This window comes from Mytilus galloprovincialis, chromosome 3 (genome assembly GCF_965363235.1).
Source record: "Mytilus galloprovincialis chromosome 3, xbMytGall1.hap1.1, whole genome shotgun sequence".
In the NCBI taxonomy this organism is placed as follows: domain Eukaryota; kingdom Metazoa; phylum Mollusca; class Bivalvia; order Mytilida; family Mytilidae; genus Mytilus; species Mytilus galloprovincialis.
In genome coordinates this window covers 96901723-96922718 of record NC_134840.1, presented here as the reverse complement: position 1 = coordinate 96922718, position 20996 = coordinate 96901723, and the positions used below count along the sequence as shown (strand labels likewise).

Sequence of the window (20996 nt, the reverse complement as noted above, 5' to 3'; positions counted from 1 at the left end):
TATTTTTTTTTTCTTAGTTAAAAATCTATACATTTATATATAACCAACTGTAATTCTTGAAGTCTATTTGACATAAGAGGCTTCTCATTTTCTATTAGGCCAACTAAAATTAATTAGTAGATTTTCATCCAAAGTTTTGAAAAAAATGGGGCAGGTGGGAGGATTTTATTTTTTAAATTTTATTTAATATGAAACCTTCTTGTGACGTAAACTTCATATATATATATATATGCAAGTGTTATAATTAGCTTATACCATGTACATGTGTAAACATGTATAAAGAATCGTACATAATTTTTCAAATTCTTAAATAAATATCTCTGATTGGCAACGACTGTTCTACATGCAATTGCTACTTTAGAAACCTATTTCCAGTAAACAGTAAAATCATGGAGAAATTGGACTACTTTTTAAGTGATGGTTTGTAGTCCCCGTAAAATTATGCAAATGCAATGGTATGGAACACAAGTATTATGAAAGAAATGAGAAATCAAACAGTGTTGGTAATAGTAGGGTTGTGCTTTTAAGACTCTCAAGTTATGCAAGACTGAAGCAAATATAATTACAATGTAAAACATGAAGTTGTTAAATGACTCTTTTAAGGTATTGGGTGTTTTAAACAAAAACAATAGCCATGGGTAAATCTAAGGGCTTTCTATAACACAATGTGTATGTTTGCCGACTTTTTGAACTCAATATACGGTCATAGATCTAACAAGTTCATGCTTTTGTCAGTTTCTTTAAAATCCAGTTATGTTTTTTTTTTCTACCAATGTGTTCCACGATTCTTGCGCTTTTGAAATTTTCAGAGCCCAAATTTGCTGACAATAAGTCAATGTTTTATTAAAAAAACATCCACGGTTTTCTAATGACAGAAATTTCCAAATTGTGACATACCGCGATTTGCGTTCTTGGACACAGCGTATTACTCGTAACCCGAATATTTCATGCCCTTCTGGTAATCTATCTCTATTCTCCGTAGATGATATTGTCATCATTGAGCAGCAGAATTTGTCAACATAACAATGGTTTTAAAGTACTCGAAACAAGAAATATGAAAACCGAAATTTGAAATAGGAAGTTCGAATGAAACGAAATTGTTGACGGTTACCGGTAACGGAAATGAACAAAATCCGGAAATCGTAAATTTTTCAAAATAAAAAAAATCGGGGCGGGACGATTTCAGAGGGGCGGGCGGGGATGAAAATCTAGCAATTAATTTTAATTGGCCTTAAGGGTTCAATTGTATTTGATTTGACAGAGAAGCTTTCTAAAGATTGATTAGAAATTAAGTTTTTTGGTTAAATAAGAATCTGTTACAATCTACTGTGGATCATGAATTTTAGTGGATCACGGAAAGTGGCATCTTTGTGGACATTCAGTTTATGGTTTCAGCAACTTCTGTCTCTTTTACAGAATAATTATATTTAGTTTAAAATTTTAATGCATTGTTCACCTAATACCCAATGAAAAATAATGAATCCATAGTTAATAGCCCAGTTGTAAAAAAATAATTTCAACTTTTAACCACACAACCAAAATATACACATCAACTTTCAACCGCACAGCCAAAATATAATTTCAACTTTAAACAATACAGACAAATAAAATGCCCAATTTATATCGTGTTTTACTGTCAGAACATGTCCAGTAGAATTCTAGGGATGACCGTATCTCTATACCGAGGTCTACCCTTGAGGTAAATATTGTTTTCTCTTGCAGAATAAAAATAAACTTGTACATAATGATTAAGACACCTAATAAGGAATTTTAACAGAAAAAATGCAAATTGGATTGAAATCTTTACTCACATATAAGTTTGATTGTTAGATCTTAATACTGATTTTATCTTTGAAATTATGATCTAAACATAAATATGTTACAATTTATAATCTTAAATTGCACATTTTCCATAAAGGATTTCTATAAGCCTTTAAAGTTTATGAGTATTTAATAGCCCAATAATTCTTGAGAAAAATACATTTTTCACATGTCTTACAACCTTTGAAAAATAATGGAAGGTATATTGATATATATGCAAGGACCTCTGGAAGTCAAGGACTTTTTCTCATAAATTCAGATCTATTCAAATGTAGACACCTCCTGGTTTGGACAAGGCTTCCATCATCATGACCTCTGATTCTCTATGACTGACACTGTTAACGGCCATGTGGATCTTTATCAACATTTCAGGTAACAAAACTTTCATCACATATTCCATAAACTGAAAACACATATCATAAATAATTACCATAGCATCAGAAAATTAAAATTCTGTTTGTATTTACCGTCCTTTAAAGATTTTTTTTTATTTAATAATTTTTGTCGAGCCTTCGACTTTAGTCGAAAAAGCGAGACTAAGCAATCCTACATTCCGTCGTCGTCGTCCACAAATATTCACTCTGTGGTTAAAGTTTTTAAAATTTTAATAACTTTCTTAAACTATACTGGATTTCTACCAAGCTTGGAAAGAAGCTTGTTTATGATCATAAGATAGTATCCAGAAGTAAATTTTGTAAAAATAAAATTCCATTTTTTCCGTATTTTACTTATAAATGGACTTAGTTTTTCTGCAGGGAAACATTACATTCACTCCGTGGTTAAAGTTTTTAAAATTTTAATAACTTTCTGAAACTATCCTGGGTTTGTACCAAACTTAGACAGAAGCTTGTTTACGATCATAAGATAGTATCCAGAAGTAAATTTTGTAAAAAAATAAATCCATTTTTTCCGTATTTTACTTTTAAATGGACTTAGTTTTTCTGCAGGGAAACATTACATTCACTCTGTGGTTAAAGTTTTTAAAATTTTAATAACTTTCTTAAACTATCCTTGGTTTGTACCAAACTTGGACAGAAGCTTGTTTATGATCATAAGATAGTATCCAGAAGTAAATTTTGTAAAAATATAAATCCATTTTTTCCGTATTTTACTTATAAATGGACTTAGATTTTCTTCCAGTTAACATTACATACAGTCTGCAGTTAAAGTTTTTAAAACATTTATTAGATTCAAAAACTACCCTGGATTTTTACCAAACTTGAACAGAAGCTTATTACAATCAAAAGATAGTATCAAGAGGAATATTTTTATTGATTTTTTTCCTCACTTTTGTTGAGCCTGCGATTTACAGCAAAAGTAGGCGAGACACCGGGTTCTGTGGAACCCTTACAAATTTTTTTTACACATAGATGCATTTTAAAAAAATTTTCAAATAAATAAAACTCATAACATTGCTCAAACTTAGGAAAGAAAAATATTCTAGACTATTATGTTGCCCTTGATATGTTATTTAATTATGTTTGTCCTTGGGTTGCTTTCTTATTGAAATATACCCTCTAAATCTTCTTTATACAGACAGTATAAACATTTGATAAACATAAGATGTATCCAAACTAAAGTGCACATCTTCTGATATCAAAGGGCTTTTTAAGTGTCAATAGTAATATACTATTCTCATAACATAACTTTTATCATAATATCTTCATAACTAGTCTTTTCTTGCAATATCTAATGTTCAAACAGCATAATCATTACCTTATGATGTTTCTTACAGAAAATAGACATTAATGTTTCCATGACGATATCTTGTTGTTCTTCTGTAAACAATCCCAGGTGTACTTGATGGTTTAGCAACTCTGTAAATACATAAAATCATAAAATACCCCAAATAATCATATTGTTAAAATAATTTCATATATATTCAGATTTGTTTTAAAATGTAGATGATAATGATGGTTGGTTGGCTGTATAACTATCAGCCCCTAATTAAATGCATTACAAATATCAATTCTGCTTTATACTAAACAAACTTGGTGAGCTGGATTTTTAATGTCCTAGTTCACAATTCCACAAGCCTCAGGAAGACATGTCAGGCCACACTATTCTGACTTCAAGCCAATCAGTCTTTATCCTTACTCCTCCAATGCTGTGTGCTAATCAGAGAGGCTTCAATAATCCAATTTTTAAAGAAAGACCACTGCATGACTGCATGAGGTGGTTTTAAAAGTATAGGTCTACAAAATATATAAACTTGAATAGAAATGATGAGACCTTTATCCAAATATTTTTGAATTGAATAAAAGGTAAAGTGAATTGATGTCTAATACTCATCTAAATATCATATTTATGTTAAGAATAAAAAAATAAAATCATACTTCTTGATCTTCCTCCTTTTTTATAATCAAGGTGGCGCCACGACTCAGTCTGAAACACAATATAAGAGCTTATTATTCAATGAAATTTTTGTTTTTTTTATATTTAGAAAAATAGTAAACCATGACAATAACGATAACTTGATATGATATCTATTCACACACAGGAAATCACCCCTGCTATGTTTCTTGTATTAAAAGGTACAAATTCTGAAAAACGTACAAGATAAGCAAAAAATAATCAGTAGCTAGTAAGCACTACTTACTCAAGAACATTTTGCTTACCCTCCCAAAACACCTGAGATTACACCTTGTTATTAGAGGGGTTCCTGTTGCAGGGTTTTACCCTCCCAAAACACCTGAGATTACACTTTGTTATAAAAGGGGTTCCTGTTGCTGACTCTTACCCTCCCAAAACACCTGAGATTACACCTTGTTATTAAAGGGGTTCCTGTTGCAGAGTCTTACCCTCCAAAAACACCTGAGATTACACCTTGTTATTAGAGGGGTTCCTGTTGCTGAGTCTTACCCTTCCAAAACACCTGAGATTACACCTTGTTATTCGAGGGGTTCCTGTTGCTGAGTCTTACCCTCCCAAAACACCTGAGATTACACCTTGTTATTAGAGGGGTTCCTGTTGCAGGGTTTTACCCTCCCAAAACACCTGATACTACACCTTGCTATTAGAGGGGTTCCTGTTGCAGGGTTTTACCCTCCCAAAACATCTGAGATTACACCTTGTTATTAGAGGGGTTCCTGTTGCAGGGTTTTACCCTCCCAAAACACCTGAGATTACACCTTGTTATAAGAGGGGTTCCTGTTGCTGACTCTTACCCTCCCAAAACACCTGAAATTACACCTTGTTATTAGAGGGGTTCCTGTTGCTGAAGCTTACCCTCCCAAAACACCTGAGATTACACCTTGTTATTAGAGGGGTTCCTGTTGCTGACTCTTACCCTCCCAAAACACCTGAGATTACACCTTGTTATTAGAGGGATTTCTGTTGCTGAGTCTTACCTTCCCAAAACACCTGAGATTACACCTTGTTATTAGAGGGGTTCCTGTTCCCGAGTCTTACCCTTTCAAAACACCTGAGATTACACCTTGTTATTAGAGGGGTTCCTGTTGCTGAGTCTTACCCTCCCAAAAGACCTGAGATTACACCTTGTTATTGGAGGGGTTCCTGTTACCGAGTCTTACCCTCCCTAAACACCTGAGATTACACCTTGTTATTGGAGGGGTTCCTGTTACCGAGTCTTACCCTCCCTAAACACCTGAGATTACACCTTGTTATTAGAGGGGTTCCTGTTGCTGAGTCTTACCCTCCAACAACACCTGAGATTACACCTTGTTATTAGAGGGATTTCTGTTGCTGAGTCTTACCTTCCCAAAACACCTGAGATTACACCTTGTTATTAGAGGGGTTCCTGTTGCAGAGTCTTACCCTCCCAAAACACCTGAGATTACACCTTGTTATTAGAGGGGATTACACCTTGTTATTAGAGGGGTTCCTGTTGCTGAGTCTTACCTTCCAAAACACCTGAGATTACACCTTGTTATTAGAGGGATTTCTGTTGCTGAGTCTTACCTTCCCAAAACACCTGAGATTACACCTTGTTATTAGAGGGGTTCCTGTTGCAGAGTCTTACCCTCCCAAAACACCTGAGATTACACCTTGTTCTTAGAATGGTTCCTGTTGCAGAGTTTTACCCTCCCAAAACACCTGAGATTACACCTTGTTATTAGAGGGGTTCCTGTTGCTGAGTCTTACCCTCCCAAAACACCTGAGATTACACCTTATTCTTAGAATGGTTCCTGTTGCAGAGTCTTACCCTCCCAAAACACCTGAGATTACACCTTGTTATTAGAGGGGTTCCTGTTGCTGAGTCTTATCCTCCCAAAACACCTTGTTATTAGAGGGGTTCCTGTTGCAGAGTCTTACCCTCCCAAAACACCTGAGATTACACCTTGTTATTAGAGGGGTTCCTGTTGCTGAGTCTTACCCTCCCACAACACCTGAGATTACACCTTGTTATTAGAGGGATTTCTGTTGCTGAGTCTTACCTTCCTTAAACATCTGAGATTACACCTTGTTATTAGAGGGGTTCCTGTTGCTGAGTCTTACCCTCCCACAACACCTGAGATTACACCTTGTTATTAGAGGGGTTCCTGTTGCTGAGTCTTACCCTCCCACAACACCTGAGATTACACCTTGTTATTAGAGGGATTTCTGTTGCTGAGTCTTACCTTCCCTAAACACCTGAGATTACACCTTGTTATTAGAGGGGTTCCTGTTGCTGAGTCTTACCCTCCCACAACACCTGAGATTACACCTTGTTATTAGAGGGATTTCTGTTGCTGAGTCTTACCTTCCCAAAACACCTGAGATTACACCTTGTTATTAGAGGGGTTCCTGTTGCAGAGTCTTACCCTCCCAAAACACCTGAGATTACACCTTGTTATTAGAGGGGTTCCTGTTGCTGAGTCTTACCCTCCCAAAACACCTGAGATTACACCTTGTTATTAGAGGGGTTCCTGTTGGTGAGTCTTACATTTTCCTTGTGTGCATACTCACATTTCCTTGAAAGATGGACTTTAGATATATCTTATTCTGCAGTACCAAATACTTTAACTGGTCCTCTGTTAAATTACAAACAGTTCTACAATGTAAATAGTTTTCCATATTAATTAAGTTGACTTAACCATGGTTACAGAAGAAGATTGATCCTAGTTTTCAATCTGTCCCCTGATTTGTTTAAGAATTGAATGCTTCTTTTCGTAACTTTATTGGGGTGTAAAAGCGTTGACCGAAGTACATTTTGTATTCCGCGCTTCATACTAAAAATGTGCACACGGTCAACGCTTTTACAACCCTATGAAGTTACAAAAAGAAGTATTTAATACTTATAATTACATTTTTTAGCTGCGATCATGAAAACACGATTTTTATAATTGTTTTATTTAATTCAGCTGTGCACTTTATTGTGGGACCATGTGTTATCATGAATGAAAAGTTTTATTGAGTGATGCAATTGCTTTAGGAATAACATGTGACGTGTAGTTAGGGAATCAGAATAAAGTATTATGATGAAACATACATCTAATGTTATTATATGACTATGAATATCTGTATGTTCATGTAGACCATTTATCAGTAAATAACACATACATGAATTTTTAGTTTCAAAATATGATTCAGACATAATCTCTTATACATAAAAAGGTTTCTGCATAAGTTTCATAAAATTCTTTAACCTCAGACTGTATCTAAATGTTCACTGCAATTAAAAGTTTTTAATAATAAATACAAGGATAAAATAATAAGCTTCGAAAATAACTAACGATGGAAAGATATGCAAACATTCAAAGCTCTGTATTACTGTGAAAGTACTTTAATTCGTGGATATCAATTTTCGTGGTTTGAGTAATATTAACATGTTCGTGGGTTTTTGAATTCGTGGATTTTAGTTTTCTAATATAAAAATAATAATTGAAAAATTAAAGCCTTTAGAAACGAAAGTTACAAATAGTCTTGATTGAAGGAAATTGCAAAGTAAACATTGACCGTGTAAATCGTAGTGATAACACTAATTAACCTATGATAAAGTGATCAACAGATTAAAGACCATCAAAGGTGTTGATTAGGCCATAAACATGTCACCTAAAGAAAACAGTAACATAAATAAATGGTTTAAACGTATCTTGAATTGTCAAATAATCAAGCCCAGCATGAAATTATTATTTCCCACATGTAGGAAAACTATGAGGATATAAAATGAACACTTTATCATACTAGCATATCAATACCGGAAATCTGACTTTCGTCGATCAACAATATTTTTTATGAGAATAAAAAGATCAAAAGTTGTACAGTTTAGGTTATTAAAGATTAAATGGGTATAATTCTGCATGCGGTTGTAGTTCTCTGACTGCTATTAATGTATTCTCAGATTTGGCGTTATTCAATATATTCTCTAGATCATATCAGTGGTAAAACCTACCGATGGGGATCTTTCCATGTCTTGATTTGGACAACGGTTGTTTTATTTCGTTGGACACTTAAATTCGTGGATAAAGTCATCCACGAAAACCACGAAAATTGGTACCCCACGAATAAAAGTACTTTCACAGTAATATGACATGTATAACCTACCCAGAATTCTTAATTTTGTTGTCCATGTCATTGCCAGATTTGTCCACTGATAAAATGAAACATTCCACTTCTTCATCGCTCACTTCGTTCATATTGTCATCAAAATTAAAACCATTCACATCACCATCAGTCTTGGCTACTTTTGGTGGATTCAACTCATCTTCTGAAGTCGAAGGTGAAAAACTTGGAAGAACACGCTTACTTCTTTTTCTCTTGTTTTTTTCATTTTTTATTATGTCTTTGTTGGGGGAAGTTGTCACATGATGATTATCCTTGCTTGTTTTAATAAGTTGACAAATATCAATTGCCCGTTGAAAAATTGAAGTTCGTCTTCTGGATTTATATGCTATGAAGTCACAATCAGGCAATTCAGAATCACTTGAATCGCTGTCACTCAAAACATTTGTTTCTACCATATTTGTAGACGGCTGATTAACCTCCTTATCGATACGTCCTCTTCCTCTCTGGCAATTTTCAACATCATCATTTTTCAAATTTTCCGTCTGCCGGTTATTCTTATAATCAAGGTCAACCAGACCATTTACAACATTACCCCCTGTTTGAATGTCATTTTCCTCCAGTCTTTCATCTGTATCAGAATTACATAGATCAGTTATCTGACAATCACCTTCATTGTCATAAATGTCAGCATTTGTAAAGATTACATCATCCTCCATTTTGTTATCAGTTACCAGGGGAACTTGAAGAAGATTTTCAGCCATATCTAAGCAATCTGAGATCACATCTACCTCATCATTTTCCACAGGATCATAATTGGCACCAAGATTATCGTCTTCCGAGCAGAATTCAAATGAAGAATGTTCGTTAATTATATCCGGCATATCTTCGGGAGGTTCTGTGAGATCTAATGAACAATCAGATACAATGTCAGGCATGTCGTCAGGAAATTCATCTTCAACATTTTCTGAGGTAATAGCCTTATCAATGTCAGGCATGCCGTCTGGAACTCCATGGTCAACAGTATCCGAGGTTGTAGTTACATCTTTGAGTATGTTGTAGTTTGACTGCTGACTAGATTTAGATTTAGTTGTGCTTATATAGTCTGTTTCAATAAAAGTTGAATCTGACCCAGGATCACAGCAATTTTGAATTTTAGGAGGAGACATTGGACTATATTTTGGAACTATAGTGGAATGGCAGTCTATTTCTATATCAATATAATCTATTTCCGACTGACAGGAATCTATGTATGGAGGATAATTTGATCCATATTTTGTTCCTCGGTAATTGATACACATGTCATTTTGACCAGACTCTGAAGATGAGTTACTGGTTTCCTGTTGTGAGCTTACTGAGGTAACAGAAGATGAACAGTTTGTTGATACAGTTTCCTGTTCTATGCTGCACAGTCCAGTGATGGATGGTTTGCTGTCTTGTACTAGATTTTTAGTATGATGAGATTCGGTGGAGGAAGAGACAGTATTGGAATCTGGTTCTTCCCCTTCTATTTCCTTAAAGTTCTGTAAGATTTTTGCTATTCTCTTTTCTTTCTTGACCTTAGAAATAGCTTTGTTAGTTCTTCCGACACTGAAAATAGGAGATTAAATATATGTTGAAAAGGCTTTTCATATTTCAAAATGGGTTTTGCTCATTGTTGACAGCTAAAAAGTGCCATAAAGTTTCTTATTTCTACATCATTTGATCTCTGGTGGAGTTATCATATTGGCAATTATATTGATATTGTTCAGTAGTTTCTGAGAAAAGTGTGACAAAACAATTGGTTGGATGAATGGACAGATGAACAGACAGACAAGGTGACTACAATATAGACCCTAGGATTGGTTTTTGGTGTTATTCGTTAGTCTTTGACTAATGAGTTTGAATATACTTTTGGCATATTTTGTCTACTTTTAAAAAGTGTGCAATTTCTAGTAACTAGAGGGTCCAAGGACCCTGTGTCGCTCACCTGATATTTTTATTTACAATTGATGCACGATAAATGCAACTGTTGTACTGTCGTTTAGTTTCAGAGATATAATACTAAAAAGTGCGTTTGAAACCTATGTTTTATTTCAGCCATGTGGGCAGGCAGGGTCATCATACACAGTGGTCCCTGGATATCCTAGTGGTGATTTAAACTAAGTTTGTTTAAATTTGACAGTTGTTTCAGGGGAGAATTTTGTAAAATTTATCTAACGAGAAATGCAAAGTAATGAGAAAGTTGTGAAGTTGTTTTGTTGTTGCTGCATTTTACCCCTATGTTCTATTTTTAGCCATGGCGGCCATCTTGGTTGGTTGGCCAGGTCACCGGACACAATTTTTAAACTAGATACCCGAATGATGATTGTGGCCAAGTTTGGTTTAATTTGGCCCATTAGTTTCAGAGGAGAAGATTTTTGTAAAAGATAACTAAGATTTACGAAAAATGGTTAAAAATTGACTATCAAGGGCAATAACTCCTAAAGGGGTCAACAGACCATTTTGGTCATGTTGACTTATTTGTAGATCTTACTTTGCTGAACATTTTTGCTGTTTACAGTTTATCTCTATCTATAATAATATTCAAGATAATAACCAAAAACAGCAAAATTTCCTTAAAATTACCAATTCAGGGGCAGCAACCTATCAACGGGTTGTCCGATTCATCTCAAAATTTCAGGGCAGATAGATCTTGACCTGATAAACAATTTTACCACATGTCAGATTTGCTCTAAATGCTTTGGTTTTTGAGTGATAAGCCAAAAACTGCATTTTAACCCTATGTTCTATTTTTAGCCATGGCGGCCATCTTGGTTGGTTGGCCAGGTCACCGGACACAATTTTTAAACTAGATACCTGAATGAAGATTGTGGCCAAGTTTGATTTAATTTGGTCCAGTAGTTTCAGAGGAGAAGATTTTTGTAAAAGATAACTAAGATTTACGACAAATGGTTAAAAATTGAATATAAAGGGCAATAACTCCTAAAGGGGTCAACAGACCATTTTGGTCATGCTGACTTATTTGTAGATCTTACTTTGCTAAACATTTTTGCTGTTTACAGTTTATCTCTATCTATAATAATATTCAAGATAATAACCAAAAACAGCAACATTTCCTTAAAATTACCAATTCAGGGGCAGCAACCTATCAACAGGTTGTCCGATTCATCTCAAAATTTCAGGGCAGATAGATCTTGACCTGATAAACAATTTTATACTGTCAGATTTGCTCTAAATGCTTTGGTTTTTGAGTTATAAGCCAAAAACTGCATTTTACCCCTATGTTCTATTTTTAACCATGGCGGCCATCTTGGTTGGTTGGGCGGGTCACCGGACACAATTTTTAAACTAGATACCCTAATAATGATTTTGGCCATGTTTGGTTAAATTTGGCACAGCAGTTTTAGAGGAGAAGATTTTTGTAAAAGTTAACGACGATGGACCACGCCGGACGCCAAGTGATGAGAAAAGCTCACTTGGCCCTTCGGGCCAGGTGAGCTAAAAATAGATCACACGAAAAAATATGACTCTTCTGCTTATGAAACAAATGATCCAACAGACTCTAATCCTCCAGCAATTAACTCCGAACACTCATTTTGTTTTACCTTATGCACATCCTTATCAACAACTAAAGCAGCCTATGTCATAGATTTATTCTTCATGAATACGAAATGGTAACCTTTGCCATTAGGAATATTAAACCTACAGATTTTTAATAGCTTTTCTTTTTCCCTCATTGGAAGATACACCATTTTCTGTGTTTCCATTCTGTTTGATGTTACCATGACTACCATTTTGACTTGTGGATGATTGTTTGGTAAAGTAATTACTTATGCTGACTGAACTAGTCTGTGATTGGCTACAGTCATGGAGGACTTTTGCTAGCTACAATTACATAAAATAAAATATTTCTACAAATTCATAACAATATATATAGGAGCCTACAATTCAGTTGTTATTGTTAGTTACTGTATATCATATTTGTTTTTCATTTCTTGTTATGTACCAAAATGAGGCTGTTGGTTTCCTGGTTTGAATTATTTTACATATTTCATTTCTAGGATTTCTATATTTGTTCATTGCTGACAAGAATGTGTCCATAGTGCATAGATGCATGGCTTGCATTATCATTTTCTATGTTCAGTGGACCATAACATTGGGGTCAAAACTCTAATGTGGCATTAAAATTAGAAATATCATATCATAGTGAACATGTGTATTAAGTTTTAAGTTGATTAGAATCAAACTTCATCAAAAACTACTGTGACCAAAACCTTTAACCTGAAGCGGGACAGATAAACAGACGAATGAATAGACCAACAGACCAAAAACATAATATCCCTAAGTAAGGCATAATAAATATCACACATGTATTATCAACTACTGTTAATTCCCTACCTTTGTTACACTTTTAGTATCTTGAGATTCTAATGAAGTGACAAACACAACCACTTTCTCTCTGAACACAGTGTGGGCAGTACTGTAAAAATCTGAAAGTAAACATACTAAAGATGTGCGAATCATGTGCTAATCAAGGTTTACAGGAAGCAGCAAGTAAATTGCTTCACAAATAATAAATGCAATCTAAGAAACGCAATCCTTAGATTGCAACAGAAGAGAATTTTTGTTGTCATTTGTCCTGTGTAGAAATTAAGTCTGAATGTTAAATAGTTGACGATTTTCCAAAGTGTAATTTCTTGAGAAAAGTGAAGCTTCTGATCAGAAAAAGAAAGCTAAGCTTTAAAAGACATCCAAGTTATATAGGTATTTAGCCTATGTAAAAAATACATTATAATGTGTCAAGTTGACAGGTTCTACGTCCCTATACAAATTGTTTGGTTGCTGTATTCATTGATTTTGAACAGTGCTCTCCATATATTCATTACTTCTATGTTAACATCACTGACTGATTTCTTATGCTAACTAGAGCAAATTGTTTGAATTGTTAAGTACCACTCCTACTAAAATTCATCCATAAGATGATTCATGAAAGCCTGAATTTAAATGTTTTTTTAGAATGCAAGTTTATATCAAAAGCTAATTTTAACTTCTACCTTAACTTGTGTTCATAGAATGCATAATGAAAATTATTTAAAGGGAGATAACTCTATGATCCCCAATGCATTTTATGAAACTTTGTCAATTTTCTTCCATGAACAGGTACCTATACATACAGTATTGAGCAGACTGATGTGTATCAAACAGTTGAATGAATTAGGAACATTTACAAGTGTCAATCAGTAACTCAATTTTTATGCAATGTAAAAGCCAAACCCTAATAGAAATTAATTAAAATTCATGCAGAACTTTCATCTCCTGAAATTTTTATTCCCAATGCATACAAAATTATATCAAAATGTCCCAATTTGGCACAGGCCCCAAAAATCAAAGGTTGAATTACCCCTGTAAAATAAACATATTTATTTGAACGCTTCATTCGTGTAAATCCTCTTTTTCAAAATTCCATTTTCAAATTATAGACTGGTACTTAATATACAGTTATTCAAATTATAGACTGGTACTTAAAAATACAGTATCAATATATACCCTCCTCTCCTGATTCTTCTTCACCAAGTAACAAAGTATGATGGAGTGATTTCTTTTTGAACACATAACCAAGCCTCACTGTATTTCCTATAAATATGTAAAATTGTAAATATAACATGTGTAATAAATACAAATTCTCTTATAAATGTACCAGTATGATTGATACATTTACACAAAGCACTTCACACAAGCTTGTTAAGTCAGTAGTAAAGTCCTAATTATTTTGATTAATCTTACTTTGCTGCTAGCTTGATCCTTAAAGTGGAATTTGGGATAAAAAAAATCTATAACTTTTCATCTGATCTCTAATTTTATAATATATAGAAAGTCGTTGGCACATAAATTAACATACTAGATCATTTAAAATATTTAGAGTTTGTGGAGATAAAAAAAGTTTGCAAACTTGTCCTTTATTATCAGCAAATCAGCTTTCAAAAAATAAATAATCATTGTATGGCCTCAAGTCTTTAGCTAATTTCAAGAAGATTAAAGCAGTTATACATTTTTCATTATTTCAAATATATCTCTTTCTGTTTGGAAAATGTCACACTCATATAAATCATAAACAAGAGGCTGTCACAACGACAGCAAACCGGATTTATTAACATTTATTTGTGTCCTGGCATTATCACAAGAACCATTACTGATGAACGGTGAAAGTGAAAGTCGTCAATATTAAATTTGACCTCCATTTTGTCATCAGTATCAACATATTAAAATTTGAAAAGCTTAGATTGAATGGTTCATGAGTAAATGCAACAACGTGAATGGAAACGCCATATTACGATCTTTCAAGAACCATAACTCCTGAACAGTAAAAGTCAAAATCGTCATTATTAAACTTGACCTCTATTTTGTCATCAGTAACAACATATAAAAATTTCAAAAGCTTTGGTTATATGGTTCATGAGAAAATGAACGGACACGACTGGAAACAACATTTTTTCAATCTTTCAAGAACCATAACTCCTGAACGGTAAAAGTCAAAATCGCCATTATTGAACTTGACCTTCATTTTGTCATCAGTTTAACAACATATTAAAATTTTAAAAGCTTTGGTTGAACGGTTCATGCGTAAATGCACGGACACGACTGGAAACTCCATTTTTCAATCTTTCAAGAACCACAACTCCTGAACGGTAAAAGTCAAAATCGCCATTATTGAACTTGAGCTCCATTTTATCATCAGTAACAACATATAAAAATGTTGGAAGCTTTGGTAGAACAGTTCATGCGTAAATGCATGGACACGACTGGAAACTCCATTTTTCAATCTTTCAAGAACCATAACTCCTGAACGGTAAAAGTCAAATTCGCCATTATTGAACTTGACCTTCATTTAAATGTCAGTAACAACATATTAAAATTTTAAAAGCTTTGGTTAAACAGTTCATGAGTTAATGCACGGACAACATTTGATTGCCGCCCGCACGCCCGACTGCCCCACCGCCCGCCGTAAATCCCAAATCAATAACCGACATTTTTGTCACAAAAATCCGGTTAAAAATGTCCTCAAAAATAATTAATCCACAATTATAACAGAAAAAATCTTTCAGTTTTGGTTCTGAATCAATATTTAGTTTCATTTTTGTTGTTGTGATTTTTACTTTACCTGTTAAAATATTCTGTGATCTAATGTCATTTTTGTCTCTTTCTTCTATCTTTGCTCTTACTGGAACTTTAAGTAACTTTTCAATTTCCTATAAAATAAAATCTATTCTGAAGTGATTCATACTATAATCAAAGGTCTGGATTGGGAAGCAGGTTGTTGATTGTGTATTCTGGATTTTTGAAAGGTATTTTCCCCATATTTCTAAATTTTATTTCAATTGTTTTTGCTAATAATTTTCTTTTCCATTAACCCCATCTAGAGTGAAGAAGAATATTACTTGTGGGGTTGAATGAACAACACTTATCTATCATTAAACACAGCAATGGATTTTTTTTAATGAATTGTTGGGATGCTGTCTTCCCTTTTGCAAATAAATTTAATAAATTAGGACAATGTATAGCTTTTCTATTTAATGTGTGTATATTTATTTATACAAGTACTGCACTTAATGCTTTGAATATCCACCAACCTTTAGTTGATGTCGCTGAAGCCATCTTTTGTTGGACTTTTTCTCATCCAAAGAATGAATTTCTATTTGACAGACCAATCTTGCACCAACCTGAAATAAACTCACCATAATGATTGATTGTTCCTATTTAATACTAATTTAGTACTTTTAGAATAGTGGACAGTTTTTATGAATCCAGATCCGTTGGCGCCTATTCACGTTCGCCCCCTTTCACTTTCGCACCCTATACACGTTCAAGCCCAATTTTTATTGGTTTTGTGTTTAATAATTCGTAATCATGTTTTTAAAAAAAGTCAGATTGTGACAACTGGTATTTTATTTTTGTGTTGAATAATTCTTAATCATGTTTTTGGTTAATGTATTGTTATATATATATTTCATTTTTATTCATTCATTGTCATTGGTTCTAGTAAAAAATAATCAATTCTGGCAACATATTTTTTGGTGTTGAATAAATGGTAAGCATGATAAGTGTATTGCTTTAAATATATTTTTATTCATTGTTTCTAAATATAGTGAGATTCTGAAGTTTTACTCATGGCAGATTCCAAAAAGAAATGAAAAATTCCGTCAAAAAGAACAAATTAAGAAAAATAATACTAACTGTTATTTGAATGATAATGTGTGAATGTTATATTGAATAAGAATGTTATAGAAAGCAAGAAAACCAATTATTGGATATGATTGTTTCCATTAAAAGTAGAAATGATCAAAACAAGATGAAAAATGTAAACTGTTAGACAGAAATTACTTCCCATTTTTTGACACAAGGTTCATGTTTTACGATGCTTTAAGTTGACACTGGTATAATGGTTTTTATTAGTGTAGTTTGATTATTCAAACATCCCTGTTTCTAAATCTTTTGCTTTTCTTTTGTTAAAAAAACATCTGTGATATATATTTTTTTCAATTTCAAATACCTTACTTATTAGGTGCTCGTCTGTCAATAAATTTTATGATAGCAACAGGTTCATAAAATCTTGCCACATCATTGTAGGTACTTATATAAGCCTGTTAAAATTGTATTTCATAATGTACATTAAACATACACATTTTGGATCTTTCAATTTACTTTATTTAATCAATAGTTTTATCAATTCTGTTGCTAACATAATTTCTGTCAAACTTGACATTTTATGTTAGCAACATTTGGATGTGCTACAAATTAGAGTTATCTGTCCTGGGTTGAAATCTTTTTAAATTTCAGGCAGCGGTATTTTGCAGAATTCTTAATATGACTTTCAACTAGGATAAAATATAAGTATAACATGTATTCCAAAACATTGAAGTTGATTTTGTTAAATATATTTTTGGGAACTTTTCAACTTTCTCATTTGGAATCTGCCTCATACCAAGCTAAATACAGTATTTACATAAAAGCAAGTTAAAACAGCAATCATGATTTTTAATAACTCAACAATAACACAACATTTAGCTGTGTATAAATACCAATTAGCAGCATGATATAATAATCCCTCAAATTTTAATAAAAAAAAAGAATTATTTTGTTTATATTCATTTTTAAGAAAATATCTAATAATTCAACTGAAATTCGAATAATAATTTGGTGCAAACCTGTAGGGTGCGAACGTGTATTGGGCATGAACAGACCCGATAGTGATACCAGTTTTTACCAGTAAAGGAAGCCAAAGTACCCAGAGAGAACCACTAACCTTGTCTCATCATAATGAGCATAATTATGGTCAGATTTAAGGTCAATCAGGGACAAAATCCTGCTAAATAACAAAAGTGTAAATACGTTTAGATTTAGTCCAAATAATTATGACATCTAGAACTTATATTTTATTTTTTGCCTTTCACACCTTACAGTCTTAAAAGTATAAATGCCTTACAATAGTCAGAATTATTTGGACTAGTTTAGATTTTAAACAAAAATCCTTAGCATGTGCCTTCTTGTAATCTTCAATATATGGCAGCCCAATATATTAAGGAATACGAAATTAAGAAGTATTGTATAAATTTAGATGTTTCTTGTTTCTATTAAAAAAAAATATTGATGTAAAAAAAAAATGGGTATTTTTAGCTGTTTTCGGTATTTGCCTGTTGTTCCCAGCTGTATCGTCCATCGAAACATGATCTAGTGTGTTGCAACAGATCAAGAAACATATTTCACATTGTTTGATAAATACTAGGAATGATATTGTACTTGTAAATACTTTGTGAAGAATTCGCTGCCCATCGAAAAGTGCGGGTAAAATGAGTTATTGCCCCTTAAATACAGGTTTTAGAGTTTTCGCTATTTCCAATAAACACTCTAGAGAGGTTCCAATGTTCAGAGTTACTTTTGCGCTTTTCCTAACCGAAAATATACTCTCATCACAAGTTTGAATAAAACATTGAAGAAATTATTTTGCTGGGGAATTTGCAATCAGGCGACCAAGGTTAACAAATAGTATTTGGGTAGATTTAGCTTTTAATCTTTACTAAGATAAATATTTAGATTAGATGAACTTTGAGTCACTAGGTTACAAATGCATAGGTGTCATAACACAGGAGTTTGAAATCCTATCAATAAGGGGGAACTTTGACCTCCTTGGTAAGAGGAATTATTTAAGGCAGTGTCTTCGCGTACCCGCATGCGGGTAGTCCGGTACTAATAGCAAAATTGCCGTTCGTAGGCTACGCGCACCCACATCCGGTTTTATAATAAAATGCCATCGGATCGGGAATTAAACGTGAAATACATGTATATATACATAATACAGAAATTATCGCAATTAGTGAATAAAATTGATCAACTACTTAGAAGTTTTGTAAACATTTATATATAGGTAAGTGAACAGTTTTTCTCGGTTGATAAATATTCTTAAAATGGGAAGAGTTATATACATGTGGTGGGGCAGACATTATAAAGTTATCATGAATTGGAACAATTTGTTCAAAAGTATCAGTCGATTAATTTTATACAATTGTATATAAAAACCGGCAAACTCAGAGTATATTGCAGCTGCAGAGAAAAGAAGAACTGGAAAAACAAAAAATAAAAAAGAAAGAGGAAATAAAGTTTAACAGAATAATTTTTTCCTGTATTCACGGAAAGTTCGACAGGAAAAATTTTAAAAGGCCTAATACATTATTTCTGATAAACAAAGGCCGATGTCAATAGTCTTCTAAGAAAGCTTCGTTAATTAATAACAAAATATTTGACGAAAATGTAAAACTTCAGCGCATCAAAAAATATTTCACCTCTGAAGCGTGGAAGCAACTTAAATTTCGGATATTATATATTATAGAACTAGTTTACAGGGATTTTCAATCAGTGTGCATTTAATTTGCAAGGTTTATTATGTGTATTATTAACTAATACATGTAAATACAATTCGAACATATTATTTGTCATACTCTTCACTCGTTCTACTCGAAATCCCAATATTATCAATAATTTCTGTATATATTTCACGTTTAATTCCCGATCCGATGGCATTTTATTATAAAACTGGATGTGGGTACGCGTAGCCTACGATTATCAATTTGACTATTCGTACCCGCATGCTGGTACGCGCAGACACTGCCATTATTTAACTTTAAGGATAGCAGTGTCTGCATGACCCCACATGCAGGGACTAGTAGTCAAATAGGCATTCATAGGCTACACATTCCTGCATACAGTTTTGTCTGCTGTTAACCCTTTTGCTGCCAGTTGTTTTTCAAGGTTGCATTTCCACGGTGTAGACATGGTAGAATGGTTACGGACTTATCAGGTTTTTTCGCCATTTCCGCACTAATCGGGTTCAGCAACAGACTTATCATGTTTTCATATGACAACATTTGGAATAAGTGATTATTTCTTTCAATTTGTATTAAAGCAGAATTTATATTTCCAAATAAGCTTGCTGTCACGGAATGGGGAAATTATTTATTTTGCTGAATATCTAGTCATATACTCATAAGAAGCTACGATTTAGTTTAAATTGTTTCCACCAATGTGGTACCCCAACTTGAAAACAAACATTTTTCATGGAAAGATGTCCAATTGAAGCGTATTTTAAGCTTATTGTTTTCTTCTCCAAGTAAATATTTGGTTATTATTCATTAAATTTAGACATTTTCCCTTTCGTAACTGTTTCATGCACTATTAAGGTCTTAAATGATGGTTAATTTGGAAAATTTGTGGCACCAGACTCTGTGTTTTTGGCACCAGACTTTTTGTGCGCAAATGAATATGGAAACTCATATCTTCTCAGTCAGTCAGTATGTTTTTACTCTGCCTCCATGGTTTTTCAACACTTCTTACTTTATACATTAATCACACATCACTAAATTAAATTCTTTATTAATTCACAAGCAAATGTGTGGAATTCTATCAGTATTCGGCCTCATAACTGGGACGGGTTCTAGTCCAAATAATTATGACGTCTGGGAAGGCTATTCTAAATGCTTACTTTGACGCCCTTCTGCGACCATGTAAGGCATCAAAGAAAGCCTTTCAAGACATGATAGTTATTTGAACTAGTAGGTATAAAAAAGAAGATGTGGTACGATTGCCAATCAGATAACTCTCCACAAGAGACCAAAATGACACAGTAATTACCAATTATATGTCACCATACATGTACATCCTTCAACAACTAGAATATGACTAGCAAGGCCCATACCGCATAGTCAGCTATAAAAGGCCCAGAAATGACAATGTAAAACAATTCAAACGAGAAAATAAACGGCCTTATTTATATATGGACCATAATTTGCTATTGGGCTCCGTTTCCTATAACTATAGAAAAGTGATAAAATTTGAATTACTGTAAGAAAAGTTGTAACTACATCTAAAGATGCCATTATTTTTATTAACATACAAGTGTATGCTACTCTTCCCTAGAAAAAAAATTGAAATATACGAATTTCAAAGATTCTACAACCGTATTTTTGTGTCGTTTCTCGCGTTACTTTTTGCTTCCGAAGAGCATAACGCTGACTGATTTATAGATAATCGTCACCGGCAAATTCGTAACTTTTGCTTTCAAATAACAAAGAACATCGACCAATAAGAATAGTGAGAAGAAAATGCCGAGAACTATAAGTATTTATGTAGCAGATGTAAGAACAGTGGCGTGATTTTTTTGTCCGATTTCGTAACGCAAATTTTAGATGATGTTATCTGCT

The 20996-nt window shown here is 33.4% G+C and overlaps 1 protein-coding gene and 1 long non-coding RNA gene across 2 annotated transcripts; both read right to left on the bottom strand.

The window, feature by feature from the left end:
- Positions 1 to 2085: 2085 nt before the first annotated feature.
- Positions 2086 to 4209, bottom strand: LOC143069481 (uncharacterized). The gene is made up of 3 exons (XR_012976411.1): positions 4158 to 4209; positions 3538 to 3638; positions 2086 to 2224 (listed from the first exon to the last, which is right to left on the bottom strand). It is a non-coding gene; the product is annotated as an uncharacterized LOC143069481 (long non-coding RNA).
- A 2478-nt stretch (positions 4210 to 6687) lies between these two features.
- Positions 6688 to 18137, bottom strand: LOC143069480 (uncharacterized). Its single transcript, XM_076244132.1, has 8 exons — positions 18043 to 18137; positions 15876 to 15965; positions 15407 to 15494; positions 13795 to 13881; positions 12646 to 12737; positions 11954 to 12132; positions 8308 to 9855; positions 6688 to 6814 (listed from the first exon to the last, which is right to left on the bottom strand). Exons 1-8 carry the CDS (start codon positions 18073 to 18075, stop codon positions 6703 to 6705), a joined length of 2229 nt encoding a protein of 742 aa, XP_076100247.1. The 5' UTR covers positions 18076 to 18137; the 3' UTR covers positions 6688 to 6702.
- Positions 18138 to 20996: the final 2859 nt, after the last annotated feature.